General features: G+C 39.8%; 1 protein-coding gene across 2 annotated transcripts in view; it reads left to right on the top strand.

The window, feature by feature from the left end:
- Window positions 1-21,803, top strand: part of DOCK4 (dedicator of cytokinesis 4) — a 484,498-nt gene that overhangs the window by 335,389 nt on the left and 127,306 nt on the right. For both annotated transcript variants that reach the window (XM_082631603.1, XM_082631602.1), the window contains exons 17-22: window positions 4,500-4,656; window positions 10,343-10,440; window positions 10,549-10,632; window positions 10,822-10,922; window positions 13,004-13,085; window positions 14,135-14,305. In XM_082631603.1, the coding sequence (XP_082487729.1) occupies window positions 4,500-4,656; window positions 10,343-10,440; window positions 10,549-10,632; window positions 10,822-10,922; window positions 13,004-13,085; window positions 14,135-14,305 (693 nt within the window). The remainder of the gene's footprint in view (window positions 1-4,499; window positions 4,657-10,342; window positions 10,441-10,548; window positions 10,633-10,821; window positions 10,923-13,003; window positions 13,086-14,134; window positions 14,306-21,803) is intronic.

The raw sequence follows: 21,803 nt of genomic DNA, 5'->3' as shown, positions 1-21,803 counted from the left end.
CCAGCCACAACTCCTTTGTACTGTTTTTTCAATTAAAACACAGGCAGTGCCATGCTGTCCTTTACCAGCTTCATTTCCGTGACTTCATTAACTCTTAGCCCTTCACGTGGAAGGAGATTGCTCATTCCTGTTTGTTTTCTCCCATCCATGCTGTGCTTCTCACAGTGCAGACCCTTCTCCCACCTGGCAGAAGAATGCTCGAGGAACTCACTGCTGACTCTTGCTCACTCCCTGGCTTCTGCTGGTGAGCTGTGTATTTCCTCTTAAGAGTCTGGACAACCTTTTTGGCTTAAACCCTTGCTGACCACTGCCCCTGCCTTACAGGCCTATCTTCTGGAACCCATGTCTATTCTTCACTGATCTTCAACCTCATTTCTCTTCCATAAATTCTCTCTTATCAAGTGACTGAACGAATGGTCTCTATCTCATCTGTTGTGTTTCCAGTCTCCCATGTCATGCCTTCTCTGCTCCTACCTGCCCCTCTTCCCCACTGCATCCAGATCACGTGATCCCTTTTGCTCCCTGAGTGGTTTCAGAACGTCAACTAGCCATTTCACTGTAGGACTCATAGCCATTTCACTGTAGGACTCATAGCCATTTCATGTATGAAACTATTTCAGATCCACAGACCACTCTAAGCTCTCTCCCAGGGTGTCTTCCACAAACATACCATTTTTTTTGAAAAATGAACTTTTGGGGGGTGTTTCTTAGACATACCCACCATTCAGTATGTTATCTATAAATTGATACATTTTAAATTTGTTATAGCAAAAGTCAAAACCTGGTTAAAACAAGAGTCATTGGAAGAGTCAATGGAAGAGTCATTGTAGTCATAACTACTGTGTCATATAGTAGTTGTAAGCACAAACTTCTTACCTGTAAGCTCTGCCAGGTTCAGATCCTGGCTCTGATAGTTACTAATACTGTGATATTGAGCAAATCACATAAGCTCCCCAGGTTACAATGTCCTGCCTCATAGGATTATTATCAGAATAAGAAAATACACACAGAGTGCTTAGCCTAAAATGGTGGTTGCTTGGATTGCCTTTAAAAGCTCCAGTGTTGTGTGATGTGTTCTGGGTGCGTGCTGAAAACCTCAGAGGACAAGAAAAGATAGGCCATGAGATTTTCTCTGCAGGCCACTTAAGTTCTTTGGAAATAGATTAAAACTCTAACCCCATACCTAGCATATGGCCTTGACTCCTACTGGACAGAAAAACCAGCTCTGAACTCCTGGTAAATATTATAGTAAAGGGTTCACAGAGACCAAAGGGTAATTATGTACTTTTCTTTACTGAATTTAGGGGTAGAATTCCTACCCACCCACCCCCCACTTGCTCCCCACACCAACCGCAACACACACAGCACACACATATGCACACCAGTATTGTTGGTGCCAGGTCTTCAGATAACTTTTGTGTCCAGAGTAACGTTTGTATTAGTTACTGTATTTTGCATTGAGTAAGGGTGATAGAGTTTAGCTGTAAAAAGCTCTCAAGGTGTCACATCTCAGAATCAGAGAGACTCCTATGCTAAGGTCTTGGTCCCCCAGGCTGGGAGAGGAGTGCAGTGAACTAGAAAAGGTGACACTCACCTGGCCACAGTGACTGGCCCCGGTGAAGGCAGCCAAGGCTTCTATTCACGGTGCCCGCTATGGACACGACACAGCAGTGACTGGTCCCTGACTGCCAGTTGAACTACATGAGCTCAGCAAGCAGGAATTCTAAGAGGCTTCCAGAAGTGCTCAGGGGCAGGCAGTTAGTTAGCTGGGGGGAAGGGGGTTAAGAGATCTATCTATAGGGGCAGGATTTCTGTGAACAGATGGAGCATACCAGACCAGGGCATACTCCAGCTTCTGGGGAGGAGGTCTGGAAATAGCTAGACAGTGTCTAGACTGGGTTTGCATGAGACTTCAGTCCCAACAGGAGGTATGGTTCGACAAATGGAGCATAAGTCAGGCTGGGGATGGCAGACCAGAGCATGTTTCTGACCCCATAGACCAGATCCAGGCAGGAAATAGGTCCAGTATGGGTTGCTGTGACTCAAGTTATAGCTTGCTGTGCTCCAAGCCCTGATACCAAGAACAGGATTGAGGAGAGGGGACGGTGACCCCAAGTTCCAGAACATTACTTTGCCTAAGCACTTTTTCTCAGGAAAGCATCTGAAGTGTTCGCTTTATAATTATTCTTTAAACTATATATGCATTCTTCTGTCTAAATGAAATATCTTGCAGTAATAAAAGAAAGCATTTGGAGTCATACCATGAGAAGAGAGTTATGGAGGCTGTTTATTGTGTTCATTGGTCCTCCTGTTACTGGACAGGTGTGCTGGGAAGAACATCTTGTAATATTCTGATTCTGTTTCTCTCAACTTGTTAGAGAGGTCTTTCTTAAAGATTTATTACTAAAAATTTTTTGTAAATCACACAAAGTAGTCTAGAAAACCAGAGGGATTCTGTGCTTAATTTCCTACCTGTTCCCAAGACACTAGCCTTGAAAATATTTAAAGAAATAAGGTTCCTAAGTTTATACTCAAAATAAGCTAAGCTATACCATCTCTGTATCTGTTATAATATTTTTTCTCAGAATTTTAATATAAAATCACCTTCATTACAAAAGCAGTATATAGATAAATAAAATAAAAACACCAGACTGTCATTACCCAAACAATGTTAACTGTTCACCCTTTAGTGTATATCTTTCTGAATGTTTTTCCGTATGGACTTCGTTTACCCAAATGATACATATTTTTAATAGACTTTTTAAAAGAGCAGTTTTAGTGTACAGTAAAGTTGAGAGTGAAGTACAGAGATTTCCCTTCCACCCATTGCCTCCACACATACGGAGGCTCCCCCATTAGCAACATCACTCACCAGAATGGTACATTTTTTACCAAGGGTGAACCTACATTGACACATCATCATCACCCAAAGTCCATAGTTTACCGTAGGGTTCACTCTTGGTTTTGTATATTCTGTGGGTTTGGACAAATGTATAGTGACATGTATCCATCATGATAATATCATACTGCCTTAGAAAAATCTGTGCTCTGCCTGTTCATCCTTTCTCCTACTCCCAAAACCCCTGGCAACCTCTGATCTTTTTTACTGTCTCCATAGTTTTGCCCTTTCTAGAATGTCACATAGTTGGAATCATACAGTATGTAGCCTTTTCATATTGGCTTCGTTCACTTAGTGATATGCATGAAGGTTCCTCCATGTCTTTTCATGGCTTCGTAGCTCACTTCTTTTTAACACCGAGTGGTATTCCATTTTCTGGATGTACCACAGTTTATCTGTTCATGTACTGAAGGATATCTAGATTGCTTCATTATATATATTTTTTTTAATTTCCTTTTTTCAGTTAATGACTTTTCCAATCATTAATTTTTTTAAATCTCATCTAGAACTTAGTCAATGTATACATTTAAAAAAAAATCCTTTTCAGCAAGTTTGTCCAAATCCAGGACCATTACATTGTATCTGGCTGTCTATCTCTTAAGTGTTGTTTAATCTAGAACAATTCTTTTTTTCACAAAACTTGACTTGAAGAGACAAAGCCAAGCATCCTACAGAAAGTGCTGCCTTCTGGCTTTGTCTGGTTGCTTCCCCCTAACATTCAGCATGCTGCTCTGTCCCTCGTATTTCCTGTGAAGTAGAAGTTGAACCTGTAGGTGTAACAGGTTCAGGTTCCACAGCTTTGTAAGAACACATTGCAGATGATGATGTGTTTCTTTGCGTTGCCCTGCGTTAGAGGGCTGACAACCCAGTCCCCCTACGGGCAGTTACATCTGTCATCAGGCCAGTAGGAGGTAACCTGTGTGGCATCATATGAATGTTCATTTCCTCATCAACAGTTTTCCTGCTGGTTTTAGCACTTAGCGACAATCAGTGACTAAAATAAGAATTACACTAGGAATATGAAACTGTATTTTTTAAAACCTGTAATTCCTTTTACATTTGTTGGCTGGCATTTTCTGTAGAGACTTCTCAACATAGTGGAGCTATTAGATTATCCTGAAATACAGAGTCCTTTAATTGCCAGTTTTCAAAGTAAGGAGTTGTTTAATATCTGCCTCAGAGGAGATGTGGGAAGAATGTAAGCCCTTTTTTTAAATGTGATGGTCACTGCAGTATGATTTCTTGAGCACTTCCAATGTATCAGCCTCTATGATAAAGGCCTTATGTAATCTAATTCTTATGACAGCACAATGAGGTTTTAGAGAGAGAACGGAAATCACAAGAGGTTAAACAACTTGATACAGTTACTTGTGTGGGAAGTAACAGAGATAGGATTCAAACCCAAATGGGTCTGAGTCCAAAATCCGTGTGTAATTCCTCTTAGACATTTTTGTTGCATTTTACTTAAAAGCCAAATTCTATTTGTAATAATATTTGGAATAGTTCCCAGTTCATAAACACTAGAGATGGATATCATGCTTAATAATTCTCATGAGGTCTCTTCTCTCCCCTATCCCATTTTTTAAAATATTCTTTACAGTGTGAAGAAAACACAAATCTTCAGGATACTACCCGCTACCTCAAACTTCCTTTTTCCAAGGGCATTCTCCTTGGGAATAATAATCAAGCCATGAAGGCCACGAAGGAGTCTTTTTGGATAACATCTTTTCTCTGTTCCACAAAACTCACACAAAACGGTAATGTATAATACTGTTTTATTTGAAAGCCCTTGTATTTAAGTATTCATGTGAATTTTGATAGGATATTCAGTAAACATCAATGTTATGTATAATAACTTTGCACTAGAAAAAATGTTGATCTTTCTGTTTGTGATTTCCAATAATATGAAAACAGTTGTGACCCAATGATCTCTTAAATGCATGTAGTTTAAGTACTATAGAATTATCCCAGTATTGGAACCCAAGTACACAACTCTTCAAAATAAACCATCAAACCCAGCTGCTTTAAAAAAAAAAAAAAAAAAAAGACCAGGATTACCACCACCTTAATCTCTCTTGCTTTATAGCTCCATAGATAGTGCTAATTGCAGACTTTAGAGTGAAGGCTGTTTTTTGTTTAATTAGATGGATATTGCTTTTCTATTCTACCATTACTTTTTATGTCAGTGATTGTTTAGCGAGTTATGATTAATAAAGCAAGTTCTTCTCCTTGGCAAACTGTCGTGAAAACATTGTCTATAATGAAGGAAGAAAATTAAACATTTTTGAGTTCTTCATGGTTGCCATGTAAGCCTTCTGGAAAGCATCCTGAATGTCATATTAATACAATCAGATTCATTATGTTGAAGAGAATCACTTCATAATAAGGCACAGCTCTTCCTTGACTTAGGATTGGGTTACATCCCGATAAACCCATGGTAACTTGAATAAGGTAAGTAGAATATGCATTTATTACACCTAACCTACAAAACATCATAGCTTAGCCTAGCCTACATTAAACATGCCCGGAACACTTACATTAGCTTATAACTGGGCAAAATTATCTAACACAAAGCCTATTTTATAATAGTGTTGGATATCTCATGTAATTTATTGGATACTGTACTGAAAGTGAAAAACAGAATGGTTGTATAGGTACAGAATGGTTGTAACTGGTGTTGGTTGTTTACCTTCGAGATCACATGGCTGTCTGGGAGCTGGGGCTCAATGCCCAGCATCGCAAGAGGGTATTGTACCTGTGTTAGCATGTGGCTAACCCAGGAAAATGGCAAAACTCAAAATTCGAAGTATGGTTTCTAAATGATTTCGTATCACTTTCACACCTGTGTAAAGTCAAAAAATCTTAAGTCAAACCATCCTAAGTCAGGGCCCTGTATTGTGAGTCAAAAAACGCTCCTGTGCTTAAACTTTTGTAAGTGTTATTCATTCTTTCTTCTGTGTCACATAGTAAGAAATATATTTCTTTTCTTAGAACATGGAATGAGAAAAGAAGCAAATTGTGGCATTGTTATAATGACCACTTTTAAGATAGCACTCAATTTGTCATGCATTGCTACTGTATTTATGTAGATGTTGGCAAATGGCAAATGATTCTTTCACATTTATCTTGGGTTTTGTTTCTCCCCTTCCAAAAGTATTTTTGGGAAATTTTTTTTTTTTTTTTTTTTTTTTGCGGTATGCGGGCCTCTCACCGCTGTGGCCTCTCCCGTTGTGGAGCAGAGGCTCCGGACGCGCAGGCCCAGCGGCCACGGCTCACGGGCCCAGCCGCTCCGTGGCACGTGGGATCCTCCCGGACCGGAGCACGAACCCGTGTCCCCTGCATCGGCAGGCGGACTCCCAACCACTGCGCCACCAGGGAAGCCCGGGAAATATTTTTAAAAATCAACTACATAATTCATTTTTAGTAAATCTGATTGAAAGTAGCTATTGCCGAGTTATGTCATTATTCCAGACTTTATCAGTATTCAGTGGTTAATGATTTTATTTAAATAAAACCTTCATTGACAGAACTCTATAATGACTATAAAGCATTTACCTCAGGCATTTTTTGTGGGAACAGTCTAACCCCATGGAGGTTATGAAGATAATAAAATCAACATGTTAGTGACTCCCTTCGGTGGAATTTTTATTCATCCCATGTGGATTAGTTGTGTGTCTGTTATAGAGTCTAAGTTCACATTTAACTGATTGTCTCCATTAGACTATTTTCAGCTTGTCTTAGTTATCTGTTGCTGCTGTAGTGATTACTGTAAACTTATTGGCTTAAAGCAACAATAATTTATTATCTTACAATTTTGGAGGTCAAAAGTCTGCAGTCAGTTTCATGGGGCCTAAATCAAGGAAGGTGTCGGCAGGGCCACATTCCCTCTGAAATCTCTTGGAGAGAATCCTTTTACTTACCTTTTCTAGCTTCTAGGAACCACCTGCATTCCTTGGCTCCTGGCCCCTTTCTCCATCTTCAAAGCCAGCAGCATAGCATCTTCAAATCTCTCTGACTCTAACCGTCTTCCATCTTTTAGGAACCCCTGTGATTAGAGTGGGCCCACCAAATCATCCAGGATAATACCCCTATTTAAAAGATCCTTAACTTAATCACAGCTGTAAAATCTCTTTTGCCATGTAAGATAAACGTATTCACAGGTTCCAGGGATTAGAATACGGACATCTTTGGGGACCATTATTCTGCCAATGACACAAATCTAACAATAGATTATCTGCCATCAAAATATTCGGCCCTGCGTCCTTCATTTTTTCTAGTTCTAGGGTTTAGGATATTAGAATTGTGAACATAAGACAGAGGGAACAAAATCCTGATAATTAGAAGCTGCTACTTTGTAAAAGCAGAGAACATTTTCAGGTAAATAAACTATTCATGAAACCATTATATTAAACATCTCACTATATGGAAGGCAATGCTTGACTCATTGTTGAAGACTAATAAGTGCTTAATTATCATTTTGACACTGATTAACCTTGTCAGTGTAAGACAGCTCAAAATGAAGCCGGAAATGAATAGTGTGTTTCAGACATGGGAAGGAGGAAGGAAGTTAGTTGAGCTTTCTGAAATTTACATGCTAGACACATGTCTCTGTGTAGAAGTAATCCAGTTCCAAATTGGAATTAAATTGCTTTGTATTCATTTTACTTGACTTGGAAAGTTTACAGATCCCATTACCATTACAATTGGGCATTTAGTAAGTGATGTGGTCTCTAGGAACAGTTTCCTAGAGCAGATTTGCATTTCAGGGTTTCTAAAGTGTGTCTGCACACTCTGTGTTCCAATGTCATTCCTAGATAGCATACCGAGGTCAGAGCACTCAGCTAGACGTCTGTGATTGCCAAATCAAGTAGATATTTTAAGCTTCTTAAAAGTGGGGATCAGAAAAGGAATTACTTTACTTGTTTGTCGGCTTCCTTGGACTGTTAAACACAACTGTTTAAAAGTTATGAGAAAATAAAACAGTGCTTAAATTAAGTCTAACGTTTGTGCAGGTACTGACTGCCCCACGTCCCTTTCCTCCCCCCAGTGATGGGTGGTTTATTCAGTCTCTTCCTGAGATTGTGATTAAAAAAAACAAAAGTAGGGATCATGCCATCTACCTATTTTATAGCTCTTGGTAGATTAGGCATACAGTCAGTATACACGTAAATGATAATTGAATGGAATGTATAAAATTCACATTTTTCAGTAGTAGGTCCTAGCTCCAAATTTGCAACTAATGTATCTTCAAATGGCTAAAATAGAGGCGTAAGAGATGACAACTTTGACTTGATTCTGAGTTCTTGGCATACATTTATTTTTTTAAGTATTTAAATTCTTTATTTTAATTCTGTACCAATGACATTTTGCTAAGGAAAAAAAATGTTTCCTCACACAGCAGATCTTAAAATAGGCTTTTGAGGAAAATATCTTATAATATATAGAAATTAAAAGGTAACAATAATGAGAGGGCTGGCATACATGATTAATTATGTCCAGACGGACATACTACTTTCCTCTTGGCTCCATTGGGAGCAGTCTCGAAATTCCTCAGACTTCTCACAGGAAAGGTGAACAGCCCCATCCTGATCTGATTGTCTGGACCACTGTCATCTGTTGCCCGGCTCTGCTGATGACAGTCCTATTCCTGGTCCCCCACTGCTGCTTCTGGTGATGCCACTTTGCAGCCAGTAGAGTTGCCTCCTTCCCCTGCACACCCTCCCCCCCCCCACCTAAGGTGGGCAGCGCCCTGCACGCCTCTGTAGCAGCCTCACTCTAAAGGGCAGGGAAAGAGAGGGAGGGGACGGAGTGAGCGCTGGACGGGACGTGGGATGAGAAGTGAAGAGTGAATGGCCAGGGGAATTACAAAAGAGGGACTGCCGGGGAAGGGAGGCATCCTCAAGTTAGAAACAGGAAGTTGGAGGGGGAGGTAGCAAACATAGGAGGAGAATCCTGGAGGGCCACGTCTACTGCAGCCAGTCTCGCCCTGTGGAATCGCTCATCTAAATATGACCAATCATTTTTTAAAAGGTTTCAATCATACCTCCAGGGTGTCCGAGTTAGACATGAATATTTAACATTTTCAGGATTTTCTGTTATGAAAATAGTCATAAATCTCTTTTTCACTGTCAGTATTGAAAAAAACTTCCCTCATTTTTCTAGTTCTAAATCCTCCTCTTACCCCTATTTGTTATAGGCAAATATTCTCATTTAGTACCAAATTTCTTTCTTTTAAGTTGTTTGTGAAGTTTTTCTTTTGAATCTGACTTTGGTGGAGGTTGCTTCTATTTCCTCTTGAGATTCTTATGCTTTTTTCACATCTTTATTCACTACATCATATTTTCTTTCTCATCATAACTACTCTTCCTTGATCTCTTGGATTGTGTTTGTTTGGTTTGTTTCTTGTTTCCACATCGGTCTTTCTGTCTCTCAGCAAGTCCCATTTGGGTTTTTCTTGAAACAAGTGCTTTGAAGTAGAAAACCCCTCCTGCCTTCTCTCTTGGCCGTTCTAGTCTCTCAGCCCCACTGAGCACCAGGAGACCAGCCCTGCCAGGTTCCCCTGCCCGGGGCACATCCTGCTCGCATGTGCCTTGTCAGTTTTTACTGCTTTCATTGGCCTCCAGACACCACTGTCTCCCTGATCCCTTTGGAGACCAGTGAAGCGGGACACCATGTTCAGGACCTTCTGCCCAGGAAGGATGAGGGAAAGATTTATTCCCTCACGAGGTGAAGAGGTTCCCTGAGGACCCTGCTAGACTCAGGGCCCACATTTTGTCAGTTCAGGGAAAGGAGGAAATTGAAGAGCTGGGCCAGAGTCTAGGATGGAAGATGATCATGGAGTCCAGGAACTGGCCCTCTCAGGTCCGAAGGCTCACTAGATGGTCTGACAATTGACTGGCTTTGTCATCACTGTGCAGGGACCTTCTAGTCATGCCAGGTTTGGGCCACATTGTCAAGAAGACCTTCATTGCCAAGTGGAATTTGTTGTAGGCAGAGTGCTATATGCTGCGGGCACAAATATGAATAAAGTGGGTTCCCAGCCCTCAAGAATCTCCCACTTTAATGGGAGGAGGCAGAAAATCATTCAGCCAGTATTTACCAAGTGCCTGCTGTGTGCCTGCCCTGTTTCAGATGCTGGCACTATGTTAGGGCCAAACTCGCACACTCTCTTGTTCTTCTGGAATTTACAGTCTAGTGGGGGCAAAGACAGATAGCTAGCCTGAGAACTGAAGGATAAGTAGGAGTTTGTAAGTCAAGGGCATTGGGAAGGGAGAAATAATTAGAATACACTGTAATAAATGCCATTTAGAGGCCTAGTGGGAGGGCCTGGGAGCCTGCAACTTGGGTGACCAAGAGGCAATGTGTGTAAGAATTCAGCGTTTACAGTAGAACACTTTCGTGTTCTCTATTAAGGCAACTAATTTTCCTTTTCTGTTTGGAAAGGTGATATGCTTGATCTTTTGAAATGGAGAACCCACCCAGACAAGATCACAGGCTGTCTCTCTAAATTAAAAGAAATTGATGGCTCAGAGATAGTAAAGGTATATACTATTTTGTTATCCCTCTCTGAGAATTTCATGGGATAAAGACTATTTAGAGGGGAAGGACAGAGGATATTTTATTTATGCTTTTACTTCTTTATCCAACAGTTTCTGCAAGATACACTGGATACCTTGTTTGGAATTTTAGATGAAAATTCCCAAAAATATGGGTCTAAAGTGTTTGATTCTTTGGTGAGTTTAAATTCACTTTAATTATATCTTAATTTTGTCTCTTAATCTTGACTTTCCTAAGGCTGTTTATAAATGTGCACATAATAGCATGAGCTTACTTGAAAAGAAACCTTCCCCCTCCCCTCTACCAAAAAAAAAAAATCTTTGTTTGTGTTCAATTTTATAAAGCTCCATTTTTTTTTTTTTTAGGTTCACATAATAAATTTGCTGCAAGATAGCAAATTTCACCATTTTAAACCTGTAATGGACACTTATATTGAGAGTCATTTTGCTGGGGCACTTGCATACAGGTAAGGCCCTTTATCTTGTAATTGGTGTAGAAGCAGTTTCTTTTGAGCTTTTTAAAGAAGAACCAACTATATAGGAAAATTTAAAAGGGAGTATAGGAAGAAATGAAGCACAACCACTGAAGTGTCTCTTGAGACAGTTTCTTCCTTTCTCACACACCTTCTTTTAATGGCTGGAACTTATTTTGATTAAAAGGGGGAAAAAAAGAACTTCCTGAATTCTATTCCTGAAACCTAAAATACAAGGTATTTTCTTCTTGTCTCTGTTTCACTTGATATTCTTTAGTCTAAAATATCTGGTTATTTCACTTTGGCTGTCAAGAGCCCCATTTAATCACCACACTCCTTGATGATTCTAGATGTCTTTAAGAAAGAAATATGATGGGAAAACAATCTTTGCCATCATACCATTTTAAAGTCATTTGTTCATTCATCTGTTAATATTTACTGAGTGCCTACTGCATACCAGGCACTATGCTTTGTGCTGATCATATGAAGACCTGGTCCCTGGCTGCAAGCAGTTCAGTCATTGGACTCTACCCTTTGTTACCAGCTGCCATTTTAACTGCTGGTCCTTTCCTGTCAGCTCAAATTATGCAAGCAAGGCTAAAAGTAAATGAATAATGACATGCTTTAGCTGGTTCCTGCCTCCACGTACTCCAGGTGATAGTTGCCAGAAGGTGACAATGTCCCTCTTTCTGTCCTATCGTGACATCTTCCCGGGTTGGGGCCTTGCTTAAATACAGCCCTGAAATGTACCCCAAAGTTCTATCTCCCCATTACACTGTTGTCATTGCTATTCTGCCGAAGTTTTTACCTTATACTTTAAGCACCTATGTGTATGTACATGCACAATCATCTATTCCCAGAGGTGTGTTTAAAGAGCATGGAATCAGGGTTTTCCCAATCTATGTACTGTATAAAAGATAATAGGTAATCAATTAAGCATTTGATCCTGTTCCTTTGGTTATTCCCCACCATGACCTGGTAAGATTTACGCCTCTGACGTTTAAATGAATGGAGTCATTTTTGCAAGACTTGACCCTCTGCCAACATGAGTTTTTCAGAGGGTGAAATGTAACAACAGGGATAGTTTTGAAATGTTGGCCTGACTTTGCCCCTTGGCCTAACAATTTGGGCTCCGGCGTGAGGTGGTCACCACCTCTGACTGAGACTGTCATTGGAAGGTAGAGAACGAGGGTGTAATTTCTAAATTGCAGGTTGGCCAGGAAGGCAGCTAATAAGTCCTAATAAGACAAATAAGGCCAGTGGAATTGTCTTGAGCTGTGGGTGGCCAGAAACTCACCGACAGATCATCTTCAAAATAGTACCCCCAGCAGCATCGACCTACTGGCACATCCATGGATTCTCTCCCGACAGAAAAGAGGAGCATTTTAAAAATTGCTCTGTTTCCTAGAAACCAAGAACTGACCAGTGTTAACGGTCACACAACTGCAATCTTGAGAATTTGGGGGGGTGGAGGTTAATTCAATTTTTGTTTCTTAAAACAATGAGACTTGGGTTTTCTGGAAATTACTAAGGCACACTTTGACGGTAAGCCTCATTCTTCCCACAGGTCAGAGAATTGGCTTGATAACTCCATGGGGGTGTGCTTGGAAATGGGGAGGTATTACCTTCATCCCTCCCCACACCCCCTTTTGCCTCCAGCCGAATATTTCATCCAACTGTTTATGTAATCGCTGGGGAGGGAATCCCAATTAACAGTTGTCCGAGATTGACCATGACAGTCATATTCAGGCACTCCCTTGGCCAGAGTCCTTTTCTCAGATATTTGTGTTCACCCATTGGAAGCACTGCCAGAAACAGCAGGGCCGATGGAATATGTCCAGATTGAAAGGAATCTCACTGGGAGGAAGTGTTGTTTCTCTCTTCAGCTTCAAAAAAGGGGTAGTGATGTTGATATGCAGACTTTGTAAAATTATTATGTTATGGCAGTTGGACAGAAAAACGTGAGAACTGTTGGGAAATGAAGCCTCCTCATGATAAACATAAGCATTTGATTTGTTGGCATTTAATTGAGAATGAGAGCAATTCTACCTTCTGCATGTCTCTTTGTATTTTAGAGATCTCATCAAAGTGCTCAAGTGGTATGTGGACAGGATCACAGAAGCAGAGAGACAAGAGCACATCCAGGAGGTGTTGAAGGTAATGACACGCTGTCAATAACAGATCACAGTCTAACAGTGCTGTTGCGTGGTGATGCCTAAACGAATTGGTTTCCTCTACACAGACAGTAATTGGTGATGATGTATTACTGATATTCCAATTCAAGGATCTTAATCAGTTTATGGCTACTCCAGAGCTGATGAAATTTGAAAGGGACTTTGCCAGGCTTACCCACTGGAATCTGCCTGGCATTGAATCCTTACTCCTCTGGGCTCTGAACACTTGAAGTGTAGGATTGGCAGGAGGAAGGGTTGAAAAGAAAAGAAGACCGCAGATGGGCAGTTAAGCTTAGAAGTTCCTGGCTCTTGCTTCCACCACCCTGACAGAGACCATCTGAGGGCCATTTGTCTTAAGAGAGGATAATAGGATGGCTTAGCAGGGATCACAGTGAGGAAACCTGAGGTTTTACTGGGTCTCATGGTAACACTGCCCATATCTCTGGGCCCTACGTGCTCAGTATATATGGAGATGTTGATACCTTACCTGCAAACATGTTTATAAAGAATATAGATTCTTAAAAGGATTGTCCAGTAACAGCTCTGGCAGTCTTTTGATTTCTATAATTGAGTATACCCTATTTGATGTCAGTAGATAAAAGTAAACAGGTGTACATTTTAAAAAACAAGCACTTTACTCATTATAAATTTGTCATTTTGGGCCAATTGAAGGTAAAATGCAGGTGGCAAGAGTACCTATCAGCAAAGCAAAATAATTTTTGAAAAACAGACCACTGTCTCTTTGTTGATTAAATTTAAAAAATCATCTGAGGACCAGAAACATTTAATGTTCATACCTCTCAAGAATTACATAGAATTTAAAAATTATCTATACTTTTTCTCTCATTAGGCATCAGAGAAAAATGGCTCGTTCCCTACGAGTAAATACTGTTCAAAAATCTCACAGGGCCTTAGTATTTAAGTCAATATTTTAAAAGTCTAATGTTGTGCTATGGTTTTTGTGCTGTGTCATCGTCAAATAAATACCTCTGGTTTCCTTTGAAACTAACGTTTTAAAACTTTTGTTTTAAGGCCCAAGAATATATTTTTAAGTATATCGTTCAGTCTCGAAGGCTGTTTTCCCTCGCCACCGGGGGCCAGAATGAAGAAGAATTTCGCCGCTGCATTCAGGAGCTCCTCATGTCAGTCCGTTTTTTTCTTTCACAAGAAAGCAAAGGGTCTGGAGCATTATCTCAATCACAGGTAATCTTTTTTTGTCTCTGCTGAATAGAGGAAAAATGAGTCCAATTTATTTATTTTTACACAGCCGCATAAGTGAATATTTTCTCCATCAGCAATCTGTAGCTCCAGCTTATATTTGTAGCTTAACTGACTTTGAATAGACTTTTAAAAAGTCCCTCAGCTTCTGAACGCCAGCAGAGCAGAAGTTAGGTTGCCTTTCCTCGGACTGTTCTCGCTCTGAATGTAGAGCCTGTTGGTTTGCACCAACCTCCATTCCAGTTTCTAGAACACATACTGATAGAGATACCCTGTCACCTTCAGCCAAGGGGAAGGAATTTCGCTCTAGCCAATCTGCTGCAGTTGTTTTCCCCAGGCCTTGTGCTGCTTTTTTTTTTTTTAGTTCCCCGACCAGGGATGGAACCCGAGCCCCGGCAGTGAGAGCGCCGAGTCCTAACCACTGGACCACCAGAGAACTCCCTTGTGCTGCATTTTAATCTGTGGACTTGAGACTCATTATATTGGTCTCAGCTAAATTGCGTGTTGTTTTGTCTTATTTAACTTGGTGCTAATTGTCCTGGGACTGATCTGCTATGACCAGTGCTGAGCGGTTGCTGCCAAACTCCGTGGCCAAGAGTAGCTCCCCATGTTTTGTTTAAGAACAGGATCTATACACTTTCCAAATAGCGTGGCCTTGAACATGTGCTGAGAGATAATTCTGAATATCTTTCTCTACACTTTCTTAATCCTTCTTGTACACGTTTAATTCAATAACTTGGTTTAATAACTTGTCAGATGGAGAAGCAACCTCTTTACTACCATCCCCTGGAGACTTGAGACTTATAATCGCTTAGAGTTGGGATATAAAATGGGAGATTAGGAGACAAAACTAGATCCCTAAGAGTATTGTAATTTGGTGTCATTTGGAAGGCGTTATATATAATGGCAAAACACTAGAAATGTACCACCACCCCCCATAATAGAGCCATGTTTTTCTGACTCTTTGGGGGCTATTCTTGTTACTTTCTTCTTTGCAGAGGTGGACTCATCTTCCATCTGGTTAAGGATACAGGCTCTTTTAATGTCATTTTGGCTTCTCTTGTCAACGGTACAATCACTGCACGTTAGGAAACTTGCCAGAAGCCTCAGTGTCAAGTTGCCCACTAACCAGACCCTACTTATCAGCCATTGATATTTGAAAAGGGTACTCTAACAGGTTAACATATATTCCTTTAGATCAAAGTTCTCAGAAGTTCACTACTTTTACAAAAGCTATTGAAAAGTTGAGTTTTCATTTTGAGAGTTTTCTGAAACAAAACAAAACAAAACAAAGCCTTTATCAGTTACAGGGATAAAACTTACTTAATCCATAACTGAAAAATATTCTTACTCGTAAGAGTAACTTTAAGTCATGGTTTCTTAATGAGATGCCTTTGTAGGGACTCAAGAGATTTTTCTCTTCTTTAAAGTTGGAGAAATATTCTTTTAACTTAGTTGTGTTTCCACCGAACCCTAGCAGTCACCCTGAGATGATTTCGGCTGCTGAGGTACAACCACAACATAGAGCAGCCTCCTTTTCTTTGTTTAACATACTGAACTCCAACTGCTCTTGATTCTCTAAGTTCTACCCCTCCATCAAGATAGTAAAACAGGGCTTCCCTGTTGGCGCAGTGGTTGAGAGTCCGCCTGCCGATGCAGGGGACACGGGTTCGTGCCCTGGTCCGGGGAGATCCCACATACCGTGGAGCGGCTGGGCCCATGAGCCATGGCTGCTGAGCCTGTGCGTCCGGAGCCTGTGCTCCGCAACGGGAGAGGCCACAACAGTGAGAGGCCCGGGTACTGCAAAAAAAAAAAAAAAAAAAGATAGTAAAACAACTTTAGCACCTTCAAAGAATCATATTTGATTCTTCTTTTTTGGCCCTTAGCTTTTTATCAAGAGATGATATATAAAATGTGTAATGGTTTCTAAATATCTTCGTAAACTCTACTGAAGTCATTCTCTATTATTTTATGCAGTATCCTATACTTGTAAATTTTGAAATGATAATTTTATTTACTTTGATGCTAAGAGAAAATTTATACAAAATAATGAAGCGGTTAGTTTTCTTCATTAAGCAATGAGGACTTTGTTCCTTTATGTTTGGGGAGAATGCTAAACACCTCTTCCCATTCCAAGTCCCCCTTTGACCCCACACCTTCTTAGCTCTCTCTTCCAAGAAGGAAGGTGTCACTAATCTGATTGATCCAATAGTTAGGTTTCTGTTGCTGCATAACAAATGACCGCGATGGCTTTAGATAACACCCATTTATTAGCTCAAGTTCTGTAGGTTGGAAGGCTTGGTCAGGTCTTGGTCCTACAGCCAAAATCAAGGTGTTGGCTTTGATGGCTTATCTGGAGGCTCTGGGGAGGAATTCACTTTCTAGATCTTTCAGGCTTTTGACAGGCATGTTTCCTTGTGAGTGAGATTCCCATTTCCTTGCTGGCTGTCAGCCAGGGGTGGGAGGAGGAGCTGGGTGCTCTCAGCTCCTAGAGGCCACTTGCATTCCTTTGTGTGTGGCCCCTCCATCCTCGAAGCCAGGCACAGTTTGTTAAATCCTTCTCATGCTTCAAATCTCTGAGTTCCCCCACCACAAGCCAGAGAAAACTTCTGCATGGGAACAGCATCAAGGGACAAAGTTCATGGAGATCATCTTAGAACTCTGCCTACCATGTCCAGAGCCATGGTTATCCACTGGTCCTTAAAGATTCTTGCCTGAAAGACAGAAACCCAGTATCCTTGCTCCATTTTGCATTTTTTCCATGTGGGCTACAACTCAGAGCAAATGCCATCTCCTGGAGGTAGAATAGCAGTCCCAGCAATCCTTCAGGTTGGATCAATGAATGGCTGCTCTACAGATCTGGCCATCCTGGTACTAGCAGGTTCATTTAGTACTCCTGGCCTAAGCCCAGCCTGTTAATGTCTCTGTCCTTAGGAGCCCTGCCCTGGGCAGGACTGAAGGCTAAGTCAGCTATATACAGTGGATCTTGGTTTCCCATTCCAGGGACAGGTCTCTACCTTGGAAACCCCAAGAAAAGAGGAATGGCAGAAGGAGTTGAGGCCCAAGACCCTGCCCCAAGTTCCTATTAATTATCTTTCTCTATTTGCCTTGGCTACCAAGAAGGTCAAAACAAAATCATGTTTTTATTTTTATTTTCAGTAAAAATCTTTAGCTTAGATACCTATTACAACTGTCTTTCTGCCCTCATCACAACGTCCTTGTTCCTTTATCCTTTTTAATAATTGTATCTTACACTGCAAGCACATTCAAATACCTTTTTGAAATAAAGAGGTATAAATAAAGAATTGATGGATAAATTAAGGGATTCCTGAGGAAAGTCAGCTTAGGTGACTTTAGTGACCAGAAAGCTGGGCTCATTTTATTTTAATTTTTTTTAATTTCATCTGTATGACTCAGCTCTTTGCAGAGTGAAATGAAGGCTGTATAAATATAGTCTTTACCAGGGAATATCAGATTATTAATTTTAAGTACATTCAAGAAAATCTATTATTTTTAAGAGTCAAGGGGAAAACATAGCTGTTGACCCCAGCACCTTAAGCATTCTGATGGTTCTGGCATCAAAAACAGGTCTTGGCTCTTCTACAATTTCTGCTGCTGCTATACAGGTAAATACAAAACTCCATGAATTTGAATTTGATTCTGTGTTTGAATCATCAGCACTTGTAGACTTGAGCTACCTTCCCCTGGTGTCAGATCTCAGTAGTAAACCCACCAGCCCTTGAATCTCATATTACAAAATGTGCCTCTTCCTTCACCAAGTGTTTGAGGCTGATTGACTTTTCCTTCCACTGCCCTCCTTTTGTGGAATTTTAAAAGGCTGAGTTTGTTTCGATGTACAATCCTAGCACAGTTTTTATTTATTTTTTTAAATTTTTATTTTTTATTTTTTTCAGAGACAATCATTGCTTTATTTGACTATTCTGAATTCCTGGTACATCACAAATGCAATGAATTTGTTTAAAAATTGATTATTCAATATTTTTAAAATATTTATAATATAAAGTGGGGTTAAGTGTATTTTATTTGTTTTCTTTATCTTTTTAAGATCTTTATTGGAGTATAATTGCTTTACATTGTTGTGTGAGTTGCTGCTGTATAACAAAGTAAATCAGCTATATGTATACATATATCCCCATATCCCCTCCCTCTTTCTTCTCCCTCCCACCCTCCCTATCCCAACCCTCTAGGTGGTCACAAAGCACCAAGCTTATCTCTCGGTGCTATGCGGCTGCTTCCCATTAGCTATCTGTTTTACATTTGGTAGTGTATATACGTCCATGCCACTCTCTCACTTCGTCCCAGCTTACCGTTCCCTCTCTCCATGTCCACAAGTCCATTCTCTACGTCTGCATCTTTATTCCTGTCCTGCCCCTGGGTTCTTCAGAACCATTTTTTTTTCTTTTAGATTCCATATACATATGTTAGCATACAGTATTTGTTTTTCTCTTTCTGACTTACTTCACTCTATGACAGACTCTAGGTCCATCCACCTCACTACAAATAACTCAATTTAGTTTATTTTTATGGCTGAGTAATATTCCATTGTATATATGTGCCACATCTTCTTTATCCATTCATCTGTCGATGGACACTTAGGTTGCTTCCATGTCCTGGCTATTGTAAATAGTGCTGAAATGAACATTGGGGTACATGACTCTTTTTGAATTATGGTTTTCTCAGGGTATATGCCCAGTAGTGGGATTGCTGGGTCATATGGTAGCTCTATTTTTAGTTTTCTAAGGAACCTCCATACTGTTCTCCATAGTGGTTGTATCAATTTACATTCCCATCAACAGAGCAAGAGCGTTCCCTTTTCTCCACACCCTCTCCAGCATTTATTGTTGGTAGATTTTTTGATGATGGACATTCTGACTGGTGTAAGGTGATACCTCATTTTAGTTTTGATTTGCATTTCTCTAATGATTAGTGATGTTGAGCATCCTTTCACGTGTTTGTTGGCAATCTGTATACCTTCTTTGGAGAAACGTCTGTTTAGGTCTTCTGCCCATTTATGGATTGGGTTGTTTGTTTTTTTGATATTGAGCTGCATGAGCTGCTTGTATATTTTGGAGATTAATACTTTGTCAGCTGCTTCGTTTGCAAATATTTTCTCCCATTCTGAGGGTGGTCTTTTCGTCTGGTTTATGGTTTCCATTGCTATGCAAAAGCTTTTAAGTTTCATTAGGTCCCATTTGTTTATTTTTGTTTTTATTTCCATTTCTCTAGGAGGTGGGTCAAAAAGGATCTTGCTGTGATTTATGTCAGAGTGTTCTTCCTGTGTTTTCCTCTAAGAATTTTATATATGGTGTCTGACCTTACATTTAGGTCTTTAATCCATTTTGAGTTTATTATTGTGTATGGTGTTAGGGAGTGTTCTAATTTCATTCTTTTACATGTAGCTGTCCAGTTTTCCCAACACCACTTATTGAAGAGGCTGTCTTTTCTCCATTGTATATTCTTGCTTCCTTTATCAAAGATAAGGTGTCTATATGTGTGTGGGTTTATCTCTGGTCTTTCTATCCTATTCCATTGATCTATATTGCTATTTTGGGGCAAGTACCATATGTCTTGATTACTGTAGCTTTGTAGTATAGTCTGAAGTCAGGGAGCCTGATTCCTCCAGCTCCGTTTTTCTTTCTCAAGATCGCTTTGGCTCTTCGGGGTCTTTTGTGTTTCCATACAAATTGTGAAGTTTTCTGTTCTAGTTCTGTGAAAAATGCCTTTGGTAGTTTGACAGGTTTACATTGGATCTGTAGATTGCTTTGGGTAGTATAGTCATTTTCACAGTGTTGATTCTTCCTATCCAAGAACATGGTATACCTCTCCATCTGTTGGTATCATCTTTAATTTCTTTCATCAGTGTCTTATAATTTTCTGCATACAGGTCTTTTGTCTCCTTAGGTAGGTTTATTCCTAGGTATTTTATTCTTTTTGCTGCAGTGGCAAATGGGAGTGTTTCCTTAATTTCTCTTTCAGATTTTTCATCATTAGTGTATAGGAGTGCAAGAGATTGCTGTGCATTTATTTTGTATTCTGCTACTTTACCAAATTCATTGATTAGCTCTAGTAGTTTTCTGGTAGCATCTTTAGGATCCTCTATGTATAGTATCATGTCATCTGCAAACAGTGACAGTTTTACGTCTTCTTTTCCGATTTGGATTCCTTTTATTTCTTTTCTTCTCTGATTGCTGTGGTTAAAACTTCCAAAAGTATGTTGAATAATAGTGGTGAGAGTCGGCAACTTTGTCTTGTTCCTGATCTTAGTGGAAATGGTTTCAGTTTTTCACCATTAAGAATGATGTTGGCTGTGGGTTTGTCATATATGGCCTTTATTTTGTTGAGATAAGTTCCTTCCATGCCTACTTTCTGGATAGTTTTTTTCATACATGGGTATTGAATTTTGTCAAAAGCTTTTTCTGCATCTATTGAGATGATCATATGGTTTTTATCCTTCAATTTAAGATGGTGTATCACGTTGGTTGATTTGCATATATTGGAAAATCCTTGCATTCCTGGGTTAAACCCCACTTGATCATGGTGTATGATCCTTTTAATGTGCTGCTGGATTCTGTTTGCTAGTATGTTGTTGAGGATTTTTGCATCTATGTTCATCAGTGATATTGGCCTGTAGTTTTCCTTTTTTGTGACATCTTTGTCTGGTTTTGGTATCAGGGTGATGGTGGCCTCATGGAATGAGTTTGGGAGTATTCCTCCCTCTGCTATATTTTGGAAGAGTTTGAGAAGGATAGGTTTTAGCTCTTCTCTAAATGTTTGTTAGTATTCGCCTGTGAATCCATCAGGTCTGGGGCTTTTGTTTGTTGGAAGATTTTTAATCACAGTTTCAGTTTCAGTGCTTGTGATTGGTCTGTTTATATTTTCTATTTCTTCCTGGTTCAGTCTTGGAAGGTTTTGCTTTTCTAAGAATTTGTCCATTTCTTCCAGGTTGTCCATTTTATTGGCATGTAGTTGATTGTAGTAATCTTTCATGATCCTTTGTATTTCTGCAGTGTCAGTTGTTACTTCTGCTTTTTCATTTCTAATTCTGTTGATTTGAGTCTTCTCCCTTTTTTCTTCAGGGGTCTGACTAATGGTTTAGCAATTTTGTTTATCTTCTCAAAGAACCAGCTTTAATTTATTGATGTTTGCTATCGTTACCTTCATTTCTTTTCCATTTATTCCTGATCTCATCTTTATGATGTCTTCCTTCTGCTAACTTTGGGTATTTTTGTTCTTCTTTCTCTAATTGCTTTAGGTGTAAGGTTAGGTTGTTAATTTGAGATGTTTCTTGAGGTAGGATTGTATTACTATAAACTGCCCTCTTATAACTGCTTTAGCTGCATCCCATATGTTTTGGGCTGTCGTGTTTTCATTGTCATTTGTTTCTAGGTATTTTTAAATTTCCTCTTTGATTTCTTCTTTGATCTCTTGGTTATTTAGTAGTGTATTGTTTAGCCTCCATCTG

The sequence above is a fragment of the Mesoplodon mirus genome (genome assembly GCF_964341445.2).
Source record: "Mesoplodon mirus genome assembly, chromosome: 9".
Lineage (NCBI taxonomy): Eukaryota > Metazoa > Chordata > Mammalia > Artiodactyla > Ziphiidae > Mesoplodon > Mesoplodon mirus.
The sequence above is the reverse complement of the archived record's forward strand: the minus strand, read 5'-3'. Positions and strand labels throughout refer to the sequence as shown.